The sequence below is a fragment of the Dunckerocampus dactyliophorus genome, chromosome 14 (genome assembly GCF_027744805.1).
Source record: "Dunckerocampus dactyliophorus isolate RoL2022-P2 chromosome 14, RoL_Ddac_1.1, whole genome shotgun sequence".
NCBI classification, from domain to species: Eukaryota; Metazoa; Chordata; class Actinopteri; order Syngnathiformes; family Syngnathidae; genus Dunckerocampus; species Dunckerocampus dactyliophorus.
Genome location: NC_072832.1, coordinates 7,719,032 through 7,736,237, shown reverse-complemented (window position 1 = coordinate 7,736,237; position 17,206 = coordinate 7,719,032). Strand labels below are relative to the sequence as shown.

Sequence of the window (17,206 nt, the reverse complement as noted above, 5' to 3'; positions counted from 1 at the left end):
CTACTTCATCGCCTTGGCAATCAACAAACAGAAACACTATCTCCCACAGACCTCTGCACCAACCCATACGCTGCAATCTTAAAAGCCCGAAAGAACATATTCCCCCATGTACGACCCCCCATACAAACACTAGCACACAAAGATGTAATTATAGTGTGTTTGTTTGTGTCTAATTAGTGTTATTTACATTTCCCTGATTCGTACTTTTACTTGGGTGTGTGTGTGTGTAACTATGTCACCCTATTAGTATGCAAGTGCAGGTTTTGTGTGTATCAACATAGTCGTCAAGCATTAACATTCAATTTAAAGATGGAAAATGGAAACACGCCCTCTTGGATTCTTTTGCCAAGATTTCGTCATCTCATCTTTTTGCATCTTTTTACTTCCCCCCTTTATACCTACCAGAGCGAAACCTCACCTTCCCGTCCCCTCACCCTACCATGTAATACCGCACATTTGCTGTTAATGAAAGCAACACCCCTTCCGACAAGTCTGTGTTGTGGCAACAACGAGCAGCAACCTTCACCTCATTCTTTCCCCCCAGCACCCATCCTGACCTCAAACCAGATGCTGCTCCCCCTCAGGGGGCCATCTCTTTCGGCTAACTGTTCTCCGCCATGCCAAATCCCCTCACCTTTTCCCCACCGTCCCACGGTTCTTCCCTCCTCCTGCTCTCCCACTGTGAGGAGGCACTAATTACAGACACGGATGAGGAGATTACAGCTGTGTAGTGTAGTGGAAGTGGAAAGAGGAGAAGTTGGCGGGTGGCTAGGGGGAGCCAACAGGTTGTTAACGCTGATTAATTTAACTCTATTTTCGCTGTTCATTGATGTTCTGCGCCACTCGTCTCGGCTTCATGTCGCCATTCCAGTCGCATCTCTCCATTTGCCATCCATCACTGACAGATTTCAACACTCTCTAGTTATCTCTAATCAATTCCAATTATCTCTGCTCTGCCCCACATGCATCAGCGTCTGCTATCTCTCAGGGCTGGGAAGAGACAGCAGGGGTGCAGATAAAGAGTTCAAGAAACACAAACATACTGTACTATACAAGAACGACTCTATATAGAGAAAATTAGGCTGAGGTCTGGAGACATACTAAGTCCACCCAAACATGGATATTTTCAAAAATGCACATTTACCCCACTCCAGTGTTTTTCATCATTTTTCATTTAATTTCTTCCGGATTGTCCCTTGAGAAAATATACTGTAATAAAAATGGTTGCTGGAATGTGAGGGGCGTAATCACTTTTGTGAAATACAGGTAGTCCTCGGGTTACTTACAAGTCCCGTTACAAGACTGTCATGCAGGTCTAGTTTTGGTGTAAATCGACTCTTGTACCTAAAATTAACTCCTAAGTCACTCCCACTGTACACAGAACACATGAAAGACATAAAAAACAGTAAAAAAACAAAACAAAACATTTAATACAATAATTAAATAAAACACTAATAACAAGAGACAACAATTCCTTACTTTTATCCCGGTGGTCAATAAGGAGAGCACTATGCTGCTGATGCTGTTGTCACTGTCCATTTTATACAGTAGGAGATCCTTTTACATGTTCAAAGATACCATGGTTACCCTTCATGATTTCGGCAGCTTGGACTGGGCATGCAACCGATTTCGGTTTCTCCACTCAGCATCTTAGGACGTCTAATTTAAAAGTTACTATTAGTTTTGTTAACGCGCTGCCACCAGATGAGTCTGCCTCGGTGCCTTGGGAGTCATAATGGAGATACAACATTGTGACTTTGTCCTTCTTGTCTGTGTGGCAAAGCCACTACGTGTGAGAACATTAATATTAACCCCATCAACACAAACGAGTCAGTGTGTCCAATTTATTTGAAAGTGGTGACAACATAAAAGGCAACAAAACTAACTTGCCCACCTCAAATACTGTATAGCCACCCGACCCAGTTTTCCCATCTGGGGAAAATAAAATACACATAGAGATGTTGAGCCTTTGTCCCGGCAGTCAACATTCGCTGAGACATTTGGTTGGCAAAGTAAAGACAAAAGTCTTCATAAAAGGGATGCTGCTCTTTAAGAGTCGATGGTCAGCATTTGAAGAAATGCTACAAATGTTTAACAGACAATGTCGCAAACAGCAATTCCACAACTTTACAGAGTGAAAGATGGAAATATTGCATTGTTATGACTTATTATTATTATATATTAACATAATGTTAATATTCTCAAAATACGTTGACAAGAATTATTTGGACGACAAACATTTCAAAACGTACCTGAATTGTTTTGTGATGCAGTTAAAAAAAAAAGTTTGTCCAGTCATATTTTTCATTGCAATTTTCTTCAAATTAAAGTTAAAATATTGTCTCGTCTCGTTCTCGTGGACCCAATCTTGTGCATCTCGTCTAGTGAAATGGGTGTCTCGTGACACCCATATTAATAATTAATGGTACTGTTACCGCAAAACGGCAAAACTCAGAAAGCTGTAAACCAAGGACCACCTATACTGTATCTTAATAGATGAATGAATCAGAGGTTGGGCAAGACTATCAACTGCCAGTTCACTGTTCCCCAGTGCACAAAGCAAAGACCATAACAGCATGGTTGGATGAGTTTAGTATTGAGGAACTGTTGAGCCATGACCAAATCTTGTAGGGTCTTCCCAAAAGGCTGCAGATGGAGGTAACCAAATCTGTTTTCTTTAATTTTCACTTCCTGTAGGTATAATGGCCAGATGTCCTGTCCATTCAGCCATCTCTACATACATTTTCTTATTATTTCCCCACCTTGCTTGAGGTGGAAAAGTCCACAACCCATCCATTCCCAACCACCAGTCCATTGACACGGGGATCTGACACGCTATTATTCCTCTTCCTATCTGGAGGATGTCATAGATTATGCTGCAAAGCCCCACCCCTGCCCCCACAACACTCCCACCGCCCTAAAAAAGACCACAATGAGGGAACAAGAGAAATACAGGATGTAATTGAGACAAAGAGGAAAAGCATAAAAAGGTTTAAATGAAGAGAACCATCTGGTTTAAGTGCACCACCTTTTATGATAATCTCCCGTGTTAGTATCATAAAGGTAGACCTTAACAAGCCCCGACGAGCACTTTGAGCAAGTGCAAAGGCGCACATTTAACTTATATTATCATACCCTGGTTGTCTGTCTTCTTCACCAAGGCGCAAACGAAATAGCAGCAAATGTCTTCCTCTGGGAGCCGAGAACCTTTTAAGTCCATTAAAAACTGCTGGCAAGAGCGAGGTGGGCCGTAACCTAACCGCATCAGACTGGAACCAGAACCCACAGTGTGGCCCAGACACATCAGGAGTTAAGAAACACATTAAGAAAAAGCTTTGTCTTTTCCCCGCTGTTCTTAAAAAGTCTTTCACAAATCAATCTGTCAATCTACCACAGGCGACATAATGGTTGCTTTATTTTCAATTCTACAGGGCTGGATTGCTCATTTGTTTTAACTGCTTAGGAATATACAACACACCTGAAAAGCGTCATGGTCTATTATGGCTCTCTTTAATTCAGTCCAAGGATGAAGAACAAATGAGTGTATACACATTGTGAATCGATTTAGCCAACGTGACCAAGGTCTCACTGTGCAGGATGTGCGGCACAAAGTTTAGAATAATGAGCGTGAAGTCAGATTGGATGAAACAGGGGGGCTGTGTTAGCACAATTCCCTGGCTGTTGGCAGAGCCGCTTGCCCCAGATGGACTAATCACGCTTGCTCAAGGCCGAGTGCTGGTCTGGAAGGCCTTGCTCTGCTCTGTGTCTATCCAGCTAGACAGTCAGGCCAGTGAGAAAGTCACAAGCAGAGCTGTCCCGTCCCAAAGGACAAGGCTTTGCCCTAATACCCTGAAGGGTGGATGACTTTGAAATAATGTCAGGTAATGTGTGGAGATAGTTACAGTGAAGCAACAGATAGATTCAAGATGGCGTTAGACTTCAAACGGGGGTCTGGGGTCGGGATCATAAGCTCACAATCATTTTTCCATGTCCCACTGTTTCATTATTCCCAGATGCTGCAGGTAACTGGGATACTATGAGCTGGAACGGTCAGCTCACAACTGATTAGCCAAAAAAATAAAAATCTGGACAAAAGAACACTGGGGCTTGTTAGAGATGAGAATAAAAGTTTAGCTTTACTGTGGGACAGAGTTTCACTATATGAGATGCACATGTATGAATACATACTCGGGTGTTTGCTTGCATGGGTTTCAGGGCTGCACCATTACGGAAAAATCTGATTTTCTTGCTTAGAATTGAAATCACAATTCTCTGGCACATTTTCTTTTTACCCGTTTTTGTTTTTATAATGTCATATAACCCCATGATCAGGGTCATGTGCTTACAAATCACTCTTGTTTCTTTTTTTTTTATTAAGCTTGGGCCCGACACCTCATTGCCTTGTTCTACTTTACAGAAACTTCCAATGGTCTTTCGGCCCTTGTGTGTGGGAGGTCCCGAAAGGCAAGTTGACAGGGATCTGGAAATTAATCTTAATAGAAATTTATTGAAAAACTCTAAAAAGACTAAAAGGAATCCACAAAAGTCAAAACCCATGGCTCACTCGCACTACTCGCTCCCTCGCTCTAACGCGGTTCACCTTTCACTGGATTTTTTGAGTGCTTTTTTTTTCTTTAATTACAGCGTATGAACGCTGTTACAGGCAAAGCCTGGCCCTTTAAGAAGAATTGCATTGTGGGAAGTTGAGTGTCTGTCTCTTCCCTCCCTCGTCTGTCTGCACCGCTCATTGTTTTCTGCGTCCTGATTAGCTTTAAAACCAGTGTCAATCAATGCCCTTTGCCGCCCTGCCACGTCCCCTGTCTCATTTCACCACTTTAGGCATGGCGCCGCCGCCGCCAATATATCTTGAGCTAACTTGTTAAGCATCTCCACTCAATATCACTCAATTTTAAAGAAATCACCCTGTTTATCAAGACTGGGTCCGACTCCTCATTGGCTTGTGCTGCTTTAAGGGAACATCCAATGGTCTTTTGGCCCTTGTTAATGGGAGGTTCCGGAAAGACAGTTGACAGGGGACTAGAAATTAATTTGCATGGAAATTAATTGAAACACTCCAGTGGGTCCAGTGATAACTGATAATTCGTTATTCCGGAACAGAGCCCAAAATCAATTGCGCCCACCTCCAATATGCAACACTGTGACCATCCCAGAAAATACAACACTGGGCAACACTGACAAACTTCGGTTTGCCCTTGAGTGGATCAAATGTATGCCTGACTGCTGTTTTGTGTTCCATATGCTGCACAGTGTTGAAATATGACATGTCCAGACAGCAAGGGAGCATGGTCAGTTGAAATAATGCAAAAAAAAAAAAAAAGTTGCAGTTACTTACAGCCGAGACAGACCAGGGTTCTTCTGAAACAGCAACTCTGGAAGCTGCTGCAGTTGATTACGGTTCAGTCGCCTGCGGCAGGGAAAGCATATGATCAACCGGTGAATTTGAATGTGTGTGTGTGTGTGCGTCCTTGAGTGAGGCGTGAGGCTGTGAATAATTTCCGCGAGATTCAGTAGAATCAACGTAGCCATCAGCTATTGTGTTTCAGTCTTCCCTGAATGTCACATAAATATCCAACTGAAAGTTGAGGGGGAATTAAACTGCTAAGTCAGAGACAGCATTGTAAATCACAACACTGCGTTGGGTAGGATTACAAGTGCCGTCTTTCCGAGAGAAACAATGCACCAAAATGACTTACATCATTTACATGATGTGAACATGTGCGGGGATTTGATCTGAGTTTTATCAAGGTCTATCGATATGAAATGTTTCTTAGCTGGAACAATGGTTGGCAAACACATAATGTCCGAGGCTGGCAGGCTTTATGCAAATACGCCATTTAAATCAACGAGGAACAGGCTGTTGCTAATTTGTTGGAAACCGCAACTCTCTCACCGCCCTCCCAAAAGACTGGAGGCCCGTGGGAGTGAATGCTGTGACACACAAATCTGAAAGACAGACCCTTTGAGACAGATGTTGGGACCTGTGCCACTCACTACTGAGAAGATTGAGGTGGCGCTTTGGCGCATATTAACAATGTGTCGTAACCCGCTTCATTCTCAACCTTACATGTTTTTTTTTTTTCTTTTTTTTCCCAAATACTGGAGAACGAGCCACTTAATTTCCACATTGGTCTGGCACGTGAACCTTTCTAGTCCTTTTTTGTAAATACAGTGGAAAGGGGAGCCTCGCGTGGCCTTGAGCCTGGTAATTGAAATTGTTAATGTGGGTTTCAGATTAAGTGAAAAGTCTTTTATGGGTTCACCACTAATCGTGCTTGGCCCATAAAATTATCTGCTGCACAGGTTTCCGTGCGGCTAGCACTATTGATTTGTTAATGTGTCGGGTCGAGGTGTGGTTGACCGTGTTTGTCTATGTCTTCTCAGGGCCGGTTTACAAGCTGTTGAAGAGTAATGGTGGGTGTTGCAGGGCCTGCGGTGAGGGAGGCCTCTCCAGGCCACAGAGCCGCCCACTGAGGACATTCCTGCTGGGCAAAAGGTAACGTGACATGCTCCATGCATCATCGGACCACAGTGGAATGACAGGGAAGTGCTTTGAACCATCCTGGTAGTAAGTCACATTGCATTCAAGCTTAGAAATATAATAAAACTAGTTGATTTCTGCAGGGTGGTACTCACAGTCGCTCAAGCTCCTTCATGTCATCAAAAGCCCCACGCTCAATCACAGTAATCTGATTCTCCATCAGCTGCCTGCAGGGAGAAGTAGTATTAATATTACACTCCAAGATAGACTGAAACTTTTACTGCTTTTACTAAGTATCCAAGCCTTGGTTGGGGTGACTTCTGTCAGAAGGTCTATATTCACGCTTTGGTGAAGCATGCTCAACACATCACAAACACAGAGGCCAGCGGTGTGTGGAGTGAGGGCACTGTGTGGAATTTTGGCAGGAGAGGTAATGTATGGCAGCCAGGAAAGCTTTCCAAGGTGGCTCAGAAAGTGTGACTCTGGTGTGGTCCGTGGGCCTAGCAGAATGGTGGGCAAACTGCTGCCCGCGGGCCACATCAGGCCGTCTTAATCTGGCCCATCGGGCATTTCCATCTTCCTTTATTTAAACGTTTAACATCGAAGCTGTATCCGGCAACATGCTTGAGTTGTACAGGAACTAGTCAGATGCGATCTGTAGCTTGTACAAAAGAATACATCACGTCAACACCCACATGACACACAACGGAACCTACCTACTGCACCATGTGGACATACAAATAAACGTCTACGCACAATAGCATGCCAAAATCACACCCATATATTCCTGCCGTAAGGCATGCTGGGTAGCTTGTGTTACTCTCTCTCCCAGCATTTTGCAGTGTTTGTCGCATTTTTGCATGATTCAAGGAAGTAAACAAGGAGGGGCGTTACAATACTCTTGATAGCCAATGTTTTATTGTTCGTGGCTCGTATTGTTGTTGCCACTGGACTACCCAGCATGTCTTGTGGGCACTTATGAATAACAGATTTATGTGATGCGTTAACTTGCTGTGGATGTGTTGTGTATTAATTTTGTTGCAACATAAGTATGTCGTTCTGTTTGATGACCACCAATATATGGACGGCCCCTCGGCCACAGTTTTTAACCCAATATATGGTCCTGTATTTCAAATTTTGTATTTCAATTTCATACTGTATATCAAATCATAGCATAGGTCATAGCATAAACAATACAAGGCATCTGAGTAATTTATCCATTTATTTTAGACCCTAAAGTATATTGAGGACGCGGGGTAGTTTGCAATACAGTAAAGTCAAGCTAATGTACAACAACAGAAAAGACAAACAACAAACTCATATACAATATGTGTTTTAAACATTTAAATTAAATGGAACATGTTTAAACATGAAAAAAAGACAATAAGTAAAATAATAACACCATTTCAATAAAAGATTAATTATTAACAACTACTAAATGACCGAAAACTAATTCACACTTCACACATTTACGATCGGCAATCGTTTGAGCAGACTGAGACTGACTGACGGAGCCACTGCACTTGCGCATTGCAGTACACACGTAGCCTGTCATTTAAAGAAGATTTCAATAATTTTGCTACTGTCCACTGTGTTCCTGTAAATGATACACATCACCACAAAAGGACTGAAGTATCAAAAGTATCGATATTTTGATTTGAGAATACATTTTAGAGCACGAGGAGCTGGTATCGGAAGTATCAACATTTCAGTATCCGTCCGCACATCACTAGCCATTACATCATTGGTCATGGCGAGACTGTGTTCTGCAATGTACTAATAAATGACCGTGTGGTCGGTAAGAGCTTCGTTTCCTTCATGACTAAAGTTAAAAATTAAGTTACTGTATGTAATGAGTTAGCCTTCAATTAATGCCTGTTTCCAATGAAAGCCACCTATTCTTTGGGGTTTAGGTAAATAAATGCCCAGGCTATAATTACAGCATTTATGGAACCTTCCATCCATCCATTTTCTATACCGCTTCATCCTCATAGGAGCCTATCCCAGCTGACTTCGGGCGACAGGCGGGGTACACCCTGGACTGGTCGCCATCCAATCGCAGGGCACATATAGACAAACAACCATTCACACTCACATTCATACCTATGGGCAATTTAGAGTCACCAATTAACCTAACATGCATGTTTTTGGGAATGTGGGAGGAAGCCGGAGTGCCCGGAGAAAACCCACGCGCACACGGGGAGAACATGCAAACTCCACACAGAAATGCCCAGAGGAGAATCGAACCCAGGTCTTCCCGATCTCCAGGCTGTTCCTGTATTGGCCAACGTGCTAACCACTAGACCTATTTATGGAACCTTATAAAAATATTATATGAGTGGAAGTTTTAAGCAGATTGTTTTCGAATTAATTAATTGTGATTAATAATCACTTGCAACTATGTCTGAAATATGCCCATTTTTACTTTGTTTTATTAACCGAAAGAGCATGAGAGCATGATTCTTATAGGGTTGCATTCAAAGACACCGGTTCATTTAAGTTGTTTCTGGGAATTCCAATTTCACTGAAATGCTGATCAGAATTATCCACCTATTTGTTTTTCTTTGTCTTTCTGTTTATTTAGACCACATACACACGCATAATAAGAGCGCCAGCAAATGCACCTCACGGTAGTGTGGTGAGAATGAGGAAGTTTTGTTCCGAGGATGAAGGGAGAGACATGTTTTGAGTTGGAGATACATACTGTATATGGTGTTGGAATTGCACTGCTATATATGTCTTCAGAAGTTCTAAAGGAGCGTCAGACTCTGTGGGAACACTACACTTGTGCTCTGTCTCTCGTCCGAATCATAAACATGCAGGCACTCATTGTCAACCTACATTGCCAAAGCTAACCCGCCCCCCCACACCACACACACACACACACACAAAAAAAAAAAAAGAGTCTTTTTGGATGGTTTTGGAAGTGTTACAATAACACAAGGTCAGGAAGGAGCCTTTAGGAGAAACAAGAGTGTTCCTTCATTACGTATACAACTGTTCTGTGTTGAAGGCCACCTCTCACGTCTCCTATGAGACCACAACGCGCTGCAACTCGGCAGTGTGTACTTCCTCCCCATCAAATATAAATGCTAATGACTATTTGCGCTCCATAAACATTGAGAGAAAAGTGCAATTCACCACTTATCCCTTTCTCATGAATTTAGATGGGGGGGAAATAGGACTACTTTTCACTTGAAAACTTGACTCTGGGGTGGTTTGTGATATCTCTCATCTCTTTTCTGCCTTTCGCGTGCACACACATAAAGCACTGATTTATAGACGGACGGACAAAGGGGGTGTAAATCATCTGCGTTGACAGGCCGGACGGCAGCTGACTGTAAAGATATACCGCTGTTTCTTTTTGGTTCCTTCTGAGTGATGCCCAGGGGTCAGCAGGATGAGAGATCATCCTCACAAAACACGAAGGGCAACCTTTTTTCAGTCTGCACAGTAGGAGATGCCACGCACACATAGCGTACGCGTGTGTGTCGCGCTTCACAGTGATCAGTTTAAAGAAACAGGAGGCTTAATGACAAGTGGTACTGTCTTTCTTGGCCCTTCTGGTGACACTAAGGTATTTAACCTCCCATGTGAGGGTAGAGACACTATGCAAGGGCAGACGAGCAGTAGTGTGAACAAAGCTCAGAAAAGAAGCAAGGGGACAAGAGGGATGACGGAATCATGACGCGGCTTGGAAATAGTTGGACTCCGCAGGGCAGAAATAACGGTGTGCAGCTTGTGTTACGTTTAAATGTCCACACAGCTTGCCCTCCTGCAGTGCGTGTGCACACGTACCAGTTTTAAAACGACTTTTATACCTGAACTTACAAGGACTGCTTAACTTCAACACTACTGACTTGAGCTGAATGTGTTAACTGTGCCGATTTAGGAGCGGTGCTTGTGTACACATTACTTGTTGATGTGTGGGAACGGAGGGCAAGTGAGTGTGCGTAAGTGTGTGTCTAGGGCACAGTAAGTGATGCTACAACAGACAGAACACAGTGAGAGAGAAGGCCATTACATCACTTGCTACAGTCACTTGGCTGCTTAATGTACTGTGGAGTAGATCTCCATAAGCCCACTTCGCTGTGCTTATGCTAATGCGAGTATCCTTTCGACTCTGTACAATTGTGTGTCTGTATACATAAGTAGATTTGTCACTTAATAGACCTCCACCAGGGTTACCTTCATCAAATGGATTTTTTTTGTTGTTGTTCATTTATTGCTTCGTTAGCAGGCCACTTCAAGGTTCATGGAGGACGATGACTAGATGATAGATTATGATTGCGGGGGTGCCATTGATGGCATGGGGATGTGAAAAGGTAAAAATAAAATCCTCTAGCCACACCTTTAACCACATTCTCAACTGATTGTCATATGTTTTTCTTTTGCATAATTCTACTAATTGTATCTGATCTACAACCCAAGACTTTTGCATAGTTCCATATGAAGGACAGACAATAACAATACATTCAAATAAGCAACATGAAGTGAGGAACTTACAGAACTCGGATGTACTTGAGCCCAGCAAAGTCACTCTTGGTGATGCGTGTGAGATTGTTGCCATTCAGTTCCCTGCAACGAAACGACAAGACAACATTCATCAATATTTTATTCTTCGTTTCTACCTTCAACTGTATCTGGAGCTGTGTAACAATAAAAATAAAAACATTTGCACGTACTAGAGCACATAAAGGACACAGAACAATTGTCATTTGTAAATTGGAGGTTTGCTGCATGACACAAAAAGGTAAGATATCAAATTCACTGCTGGACTTTTTTCCAGCAACATGAATGTGGGTTGGCTCATACGGCTGCTGAAAATGCTCTCCTAAAGTCAACCATCCCTGAGGCTGTACAATTCAAAATGATACTTTTCAAAATTAAATGAAGTAAAAAAGAATTGAATTAATTTAAATTTAAAATAAAAATAAATAAATACAAGTTTGAACTACTTTCTCCTAAAGCTTTCTTTTGCTTTCCTTGTTGCATTTTTATACTTTTGGAGTGGCAGGTGTGCCAACCTTAGGCACACCTGTGCAATAATCATTCTGTCTAATCAGCATCTTGACATGCCACACCTGTGAGGTGGATAAATTGCTGATGCTCACTTACGCAGAAAAATGGGCATATTTCAGACAGTTCCAAATGGTCATTAATCATGATTAATTAATTTGAGAACTGTGACTAATCTGATTAAAAAGTTTAACAATTTGATTATTGCCAATGGCAAAATTTGTTCCCCAATCCAAACAAATTCAAGGTCGTTTTCAGTCATTTGAAGTAATATGATACATAATATTCATATCTTACTAAATTCTAGTAAGAGCTGGCGTTTTGGGAGAAGTTCACATTTCTTCCCGTGGCTTATTCCAGAAGTTGCAATGTGAGTGTAAGACATTTGAGCTGTCTTTCTCCTTATTCTCGGAACTGCCAACCAACACCCACAACCGCACCCCGTCTTGGGCCATGTCCTTCCACCATTGTCGGGGATTAGTGGGAGCCAGCAGAGGGGATTTGGGATGGGCCACAAGGCCAAAAAGCTAAGTGTTGTGGATATAATGGGAGCAGCTGTCCTGCCGAGAGCTGACCATCATTGCAAAAGAAGCCAGAGAGAATGCACACTGTAGCTAACATTCTGGAATTGCTGCTGGGCTGTGACGATAATAACCTTCAATTGATGGTACTGATCCAAGAAAGGGTTGTATGGTATTCACATGACACGTCAACAAAAGCATTTGCTTGCGTCAAATAAAAATCCAAATTCAGTATTCGGAATGTTTGTGTGCTACTGCTATTGCCAAGCATTATTGGTCCACCCTGACCTGACCCGCCAACTCAACTCCTCGTCCCCGAGCACGGTCCAAAAAACGTGTTCCAAATCTATGCCGAAAGCGAGGGTCTCGTTCCCTCACTCGTCTAATGACCACTCGGGGGACTGGAGCACTGTGCAGTACTAAAAGGAATGGTCATTATCGGCAGATGGAGTGTGCGTGTGTGTGTGTGTGTGTGTACACAGGTGCATTGACAGGCCAAGCGACAGGACCACGGGAAATAAATAATGGACTGGCCTTCATTAGCCTGCTCTGATTCATGCACATGTGGTGCTCATTACAGGTGCTTACGCAGATAGGTGCTTGCATACATGTTAACCTGCGCAAAAACTGTGGGCTGCCAATGTATCATATCCAGGGCGGTCACTGCTGATGACACCCGCAGGACAAGAAAAAGGATAGAGGAAGTGAGCTGAAGGGCAGCAGGAGAACTTTGTCCAAAGTTCCTCCTCTTATGCTGTGCTCTTGCTTAATCCCGTATCAAGATGTTTGTCACAGCTTCTATCTGCCCTCCAGAACTGACTCATGGAAGCAACTACGCAACTAAATTTGCGTGTTGTGACATTTAGAATGAAGTGTTGAAGTCAACCGGGATTTTTCCACCTTTCTGTGTTACTAAAAGAGCCCAAACAGAGGAGGGACAGCACCTGTGTGAAAGCATAATCTGCGATATCAGGAAAGGAATGACACCCAATGGAATGACACTTCTCCCACCCTGTTGTGTTGAAAGTGATTGTCACTGTCCAACATGTAGTGTATGCTGGCACAAAACATTCAATGAATGCATTACGGCTCAATTTTGCAAGATCTCTGCGTGAAAGAGGCTACTGTTTATCAGTTTTGCATTAATACTATGCAAAAAGCGACCAGTCCAGGGTGTACCCCGTTTTTCGCCCAAAGTCAGCTGGGATAGGCGCTAGCATACCCTTACGACCCCAGCAAGGGCAAGTGGCATAGAAAATGGATGGATGCACAATGCAAAAAGAACCTGCTACAAGGTTTATTCACCCACAGGGCAGTTGGAGAGCATTTTAGAGGCCATTGCCAGACTTTGAGTATTTTTTTTTTTTGCTGATTCAATGTAAAGTAGTTGGCATGCGAATAATTAGCAGGAACGTAAATGCAGGCACATGCAGTGTAAATGACGAGTAACGTACCAATGAACAAGCCACAAACCCACGTGTTAACCACAAACGAGGCCATAGGAATGCCAGAGCTCCTACAGAGCAGGAAATCATTGTTTTGCTTGTATAAGGTAAGTATGCCGTTTAATACAGTCACCATAGTTTCAAGAAAAGCTGCTCTCTATTAAGTAAAAATCACTCATTAGTATTTTTTGTTTTATAGTCAAACACAGCTAAGCTATAGCAGTTGCACCCTCTCTCCTTTCACAGGCAGATGCTTGTGGTTCTGACTCCGGCCAGGTTTTCACATTACACTACTGCGGTATTACTTCAGTGGTAGAAAATTATTAGGTATCATTCTCAGTTCATGCAGAGAAGGATTTCCACCTCTTACTGCTTCAGTCAACTCCATCCATCCGTCTATTCCCTGGAAGGTCTGTAAGGACACACTTCCGGGACAAGCCAGGTGCATTTGTGACATCACTAGTGAATGCTGCTTCTGCAGTGGCCAGTTGAGTGATGGCTCGGTGCACTGGAGCGGTTTGTCATGCAACATTGGTCAGATTTTGCACAAAATGCACTGGAATTAGTAGAAAACTCGACATCACTTTCCAAAGAGATCGTACAATTTAGCCACATTCAGAACTGCCCTCATTAAATGATAAATATCACAAACTGCTGATTTTTTTGTGGCGTCACTGCAAGGTGCAGTTATGCACACGGAGCTCGACTCACAATCATGCTCATGTTGCTGGAAAACAGCCCAAGTCCAACGTAATTTGCTGGCATCTCTATAATTTAAATGTGCTCCGAGTGGCGCAACAACATTGACAAACTCATTAAGTTTATTTCTGCCAGCTGCTGGGGTCTCTCAGCAGAATGGGGAGGGGTACGTGGTTTGAATTGAGAAAATGTAAAAGCTAACAAACACAAATATCTGCATGTGGTCTGTTTCGTTCGCACATACAACACGAGCGTATGGAAACATACCTCCTGACATAAAGACAAAAAAACCCCACAGGAGCAGTTGGGCTTTGAACGCTGACTGGAGGAAAACTCCTGTTGGCTGTCGAGCATTTCACCGACATTAGCAATTTATGCAGATATACAGCAGAACTCAAATAAATGAGCTCAGTGGAAAAGTACAGACGAGACGACAAGGTACAAAATTGAGGCAATAACTTAAATCAAGACAAAGCCATAGAACGTTTTTATCACTGTACATAAAGTTTTATGAAAGTAACTTTATGCGGGCTGTAATTCCACAATCGTGACTTGACTGCATGAATTAAGAATAATTGATTGAGGAAAATAATTACAAGTTGTGGTCGGATTGCAGCTGGATGGAGAAGATAAATAGCCACCAGGTGGGAAAGCATTTCTCAAGTTAGCTGCCTTGCTTTTTATTTCCTATTAATTCAGGGTTTATTTCTTGTTTCTTTTTAACCTGTGGTTATAAAAAACACACACAATTGCATGATATAAGGCAGTGTTTGATCATTCCAGTGAGAAAGTGATTACATACCTCACATTTCAGCACCCATTTTCATTACAGGGACATTACTATAGAGAAGACAGTTTGATGTACCTTAGAGTAGTCAGAGTACAGCTTGTATAGTAGCATAGATGTACTATCACTGAAAATAAGTCAAGACACAACCATAATTGTCTAAATCAGTGGTCCACAACACCCCGGGGTGGGTCATTTTGTACCGGGCTGCACAGAAAGAAAAAAATGTCCATTATTTCATTTTTTTTGGGATGTTTTATTTTGAAAAGTGGCGGATTCTCTCTGTTACATCCGTCTCACTTGACGCATGTCCATTGTGCGTGTGCTAACTTTATCTCATGCCGCACAGATAGACTACTACTGTATTTTTACCATTTTTCTTTCACCTCATATTTGGTCTCAAAAGCTGATACTATGTGGGAATGCATAAAGGTAAGTTTTGATGACTTATTGAGTGCTAATGTGCACATTTGTCTCAAGTTAATTCATGCTAGCGCACTGCCTTTTACCACACACGTCAAACAGCCATGTAATCATCTCTCTGGAAAAACTTGGCTGGAACTTGAACTGGTGGATGGTGGGTCGGCATTCATTTTGTGCTTTTAATTTGATGTTATTCATGTCTTAGTTTTACACAATACATAATAAATAAGATAAATTAGATTGCTATAATGTACGATCCCCCCACCCTCCACCCCCCCCCCCCCCCCCCCGGTCCGCGGGAGATTTGTGGGAACACAAGCCAGTCCGTGGGTCAAAAAAGGTTGGGGACCACTGGTCTAAATAACTGGCAACACAAGTGAAGAGCTTGTTTTATATTTGCCTACAGTCAAGCATGGTGGTGGCAGCATTATAATCTTGAGGCTGCCAGGAAACATGAATTCCAGCATGTACCGTGACATTCTGAGGCAGAGAATGATCCCCTCCCCTGGGAGCTTTTTCCAACGAGCCCGAGCACACCTCCAAGATGACTGGTGCCTTGCTGAGGAAGCTGAAGATGAAGGTGATGGAGTGGCCAAGTATGTCTCCACACCTATTCTTGGTTTGTTGATTTAAAATGACCCATCACTTCATCAAAATAAAGTAACTGTAATATTTTATCTCGGCCAGCGCCTCTCAAAGTCTAGATAGCGTAATAATTACATCCGGACTCGCCTCCAGCCTCCACCTTTTATCTTCTACTTAGGACTACTTGTTGAACTTATCATACATGGTTCTCCCATCACACACACACAGGTAAGTGACCAAGTCCCAATGAGGCTTGAGTGTAATCAGTAGTCATTTAATGAAGATGAAGAAACATTTACGTTTTCAGGGCAAGATCCACCCAGACGGCATGCGTGATTCATGGATGCGTAGAGCTCCACTATGCTCTCAGTGCTCCGTGGGAGCTGACTGCACACTTGTGACAGCTTTGGGGTGGGGCGGACCGCTCAGCAGCACTCGCTGCTGCTCACTGAGAACACAAACTGCAGAACAATGAGTGCTTTCCCTTTTAAGTCCCCAAATACCGGAAAACTCCCCCACGAAGCCAGGAAAAGTCATTCCATTTGTCGCGAGTCGCTTTGGAGGAAATATGTCGCCAAGAGGGTTTGGAATGTCGCCAGATTCAGTGACAAATTTGCCAAATTGGCAACACTGAGGCACCGGCTTCCCCTCCCTTCCTCGTGCTCATCCAGTCACCAGACAGAACTCCGCCATGATCTTATAGACGGTTGAATATTTTGAACTCTTTTCAAACAGGCACATTTTCCCCACACCGGTGTTGAAAAAAATATTAGAGCATTACAAAGGGAGCCACAACAAGGAGGCTGAAGAACCTCCTGCGGCTCCAGAGCCGCGGGTTGCGACCCCTAGTATAGATATTAATGCCTGTGTGTTGACTCATTTTCAGTGGTTAGTCAATCTATGCTGCTATTCAAGCTGTACTCGTGTAACGGTTGCCAGCCAGTGCGCCTTACGTTTTTTACGTTGGCAAACCTCACTTCCTCGCCCGTAAGAGCTGCACTGAACGTTGGGTTGACAGTCGGGGGGTCTCATCTCCCATTATGAAGGTCCTATGTTGGAGTGTGAAGCAGGCGGGTTATACTCAGATTACTCTAAAGTATCCAAATTTACTTTACACAGTAGCATCCCTTGAGGAGATACAATGTTTACTGTAATGTGAGGTGTACACTCATTTTAGTGAGATTCTGTACATTATATTGTTTGAAGGTGTACCCAATGTAGTGGCCTG

General features: G+C 42.9%; 1 protein-coding gene across 4 annotated transcripts in view; it reads right to left on the bottom strand.

Moving 5' to 3' along the window:
• The window catches only part of slit1a (slit homolog 1a (Drosophila)), a 125,302-nt gene that overhangs the window by 99,791 nt on the left and 8,305 nt on the right, over positions 1-17,206 (bottom strand). For all 4 annotated transcript variants that reach the window (XM_054798433.1, XM_054798435.1, XM_054798434.1 and 1 more), the window contains exons 2-4: positions 11,006-11,077; positions 6,655-6,726; positions 5,354-5,425 (exon numbers count right to left, since the gene is read on the bottom strand). In XM_054798433.1, the coding sequence (XP_054654408.1) occupies positions 5,354-5,425; positions 6,655-6,726; positions 11,006-11,077 (216 nt within the window). The remainder of the gene's footprint in view (positions 1-5,353; positions 5,426-6,654; positions 6,727-11,005; positions 11,078-17,206) is intronic.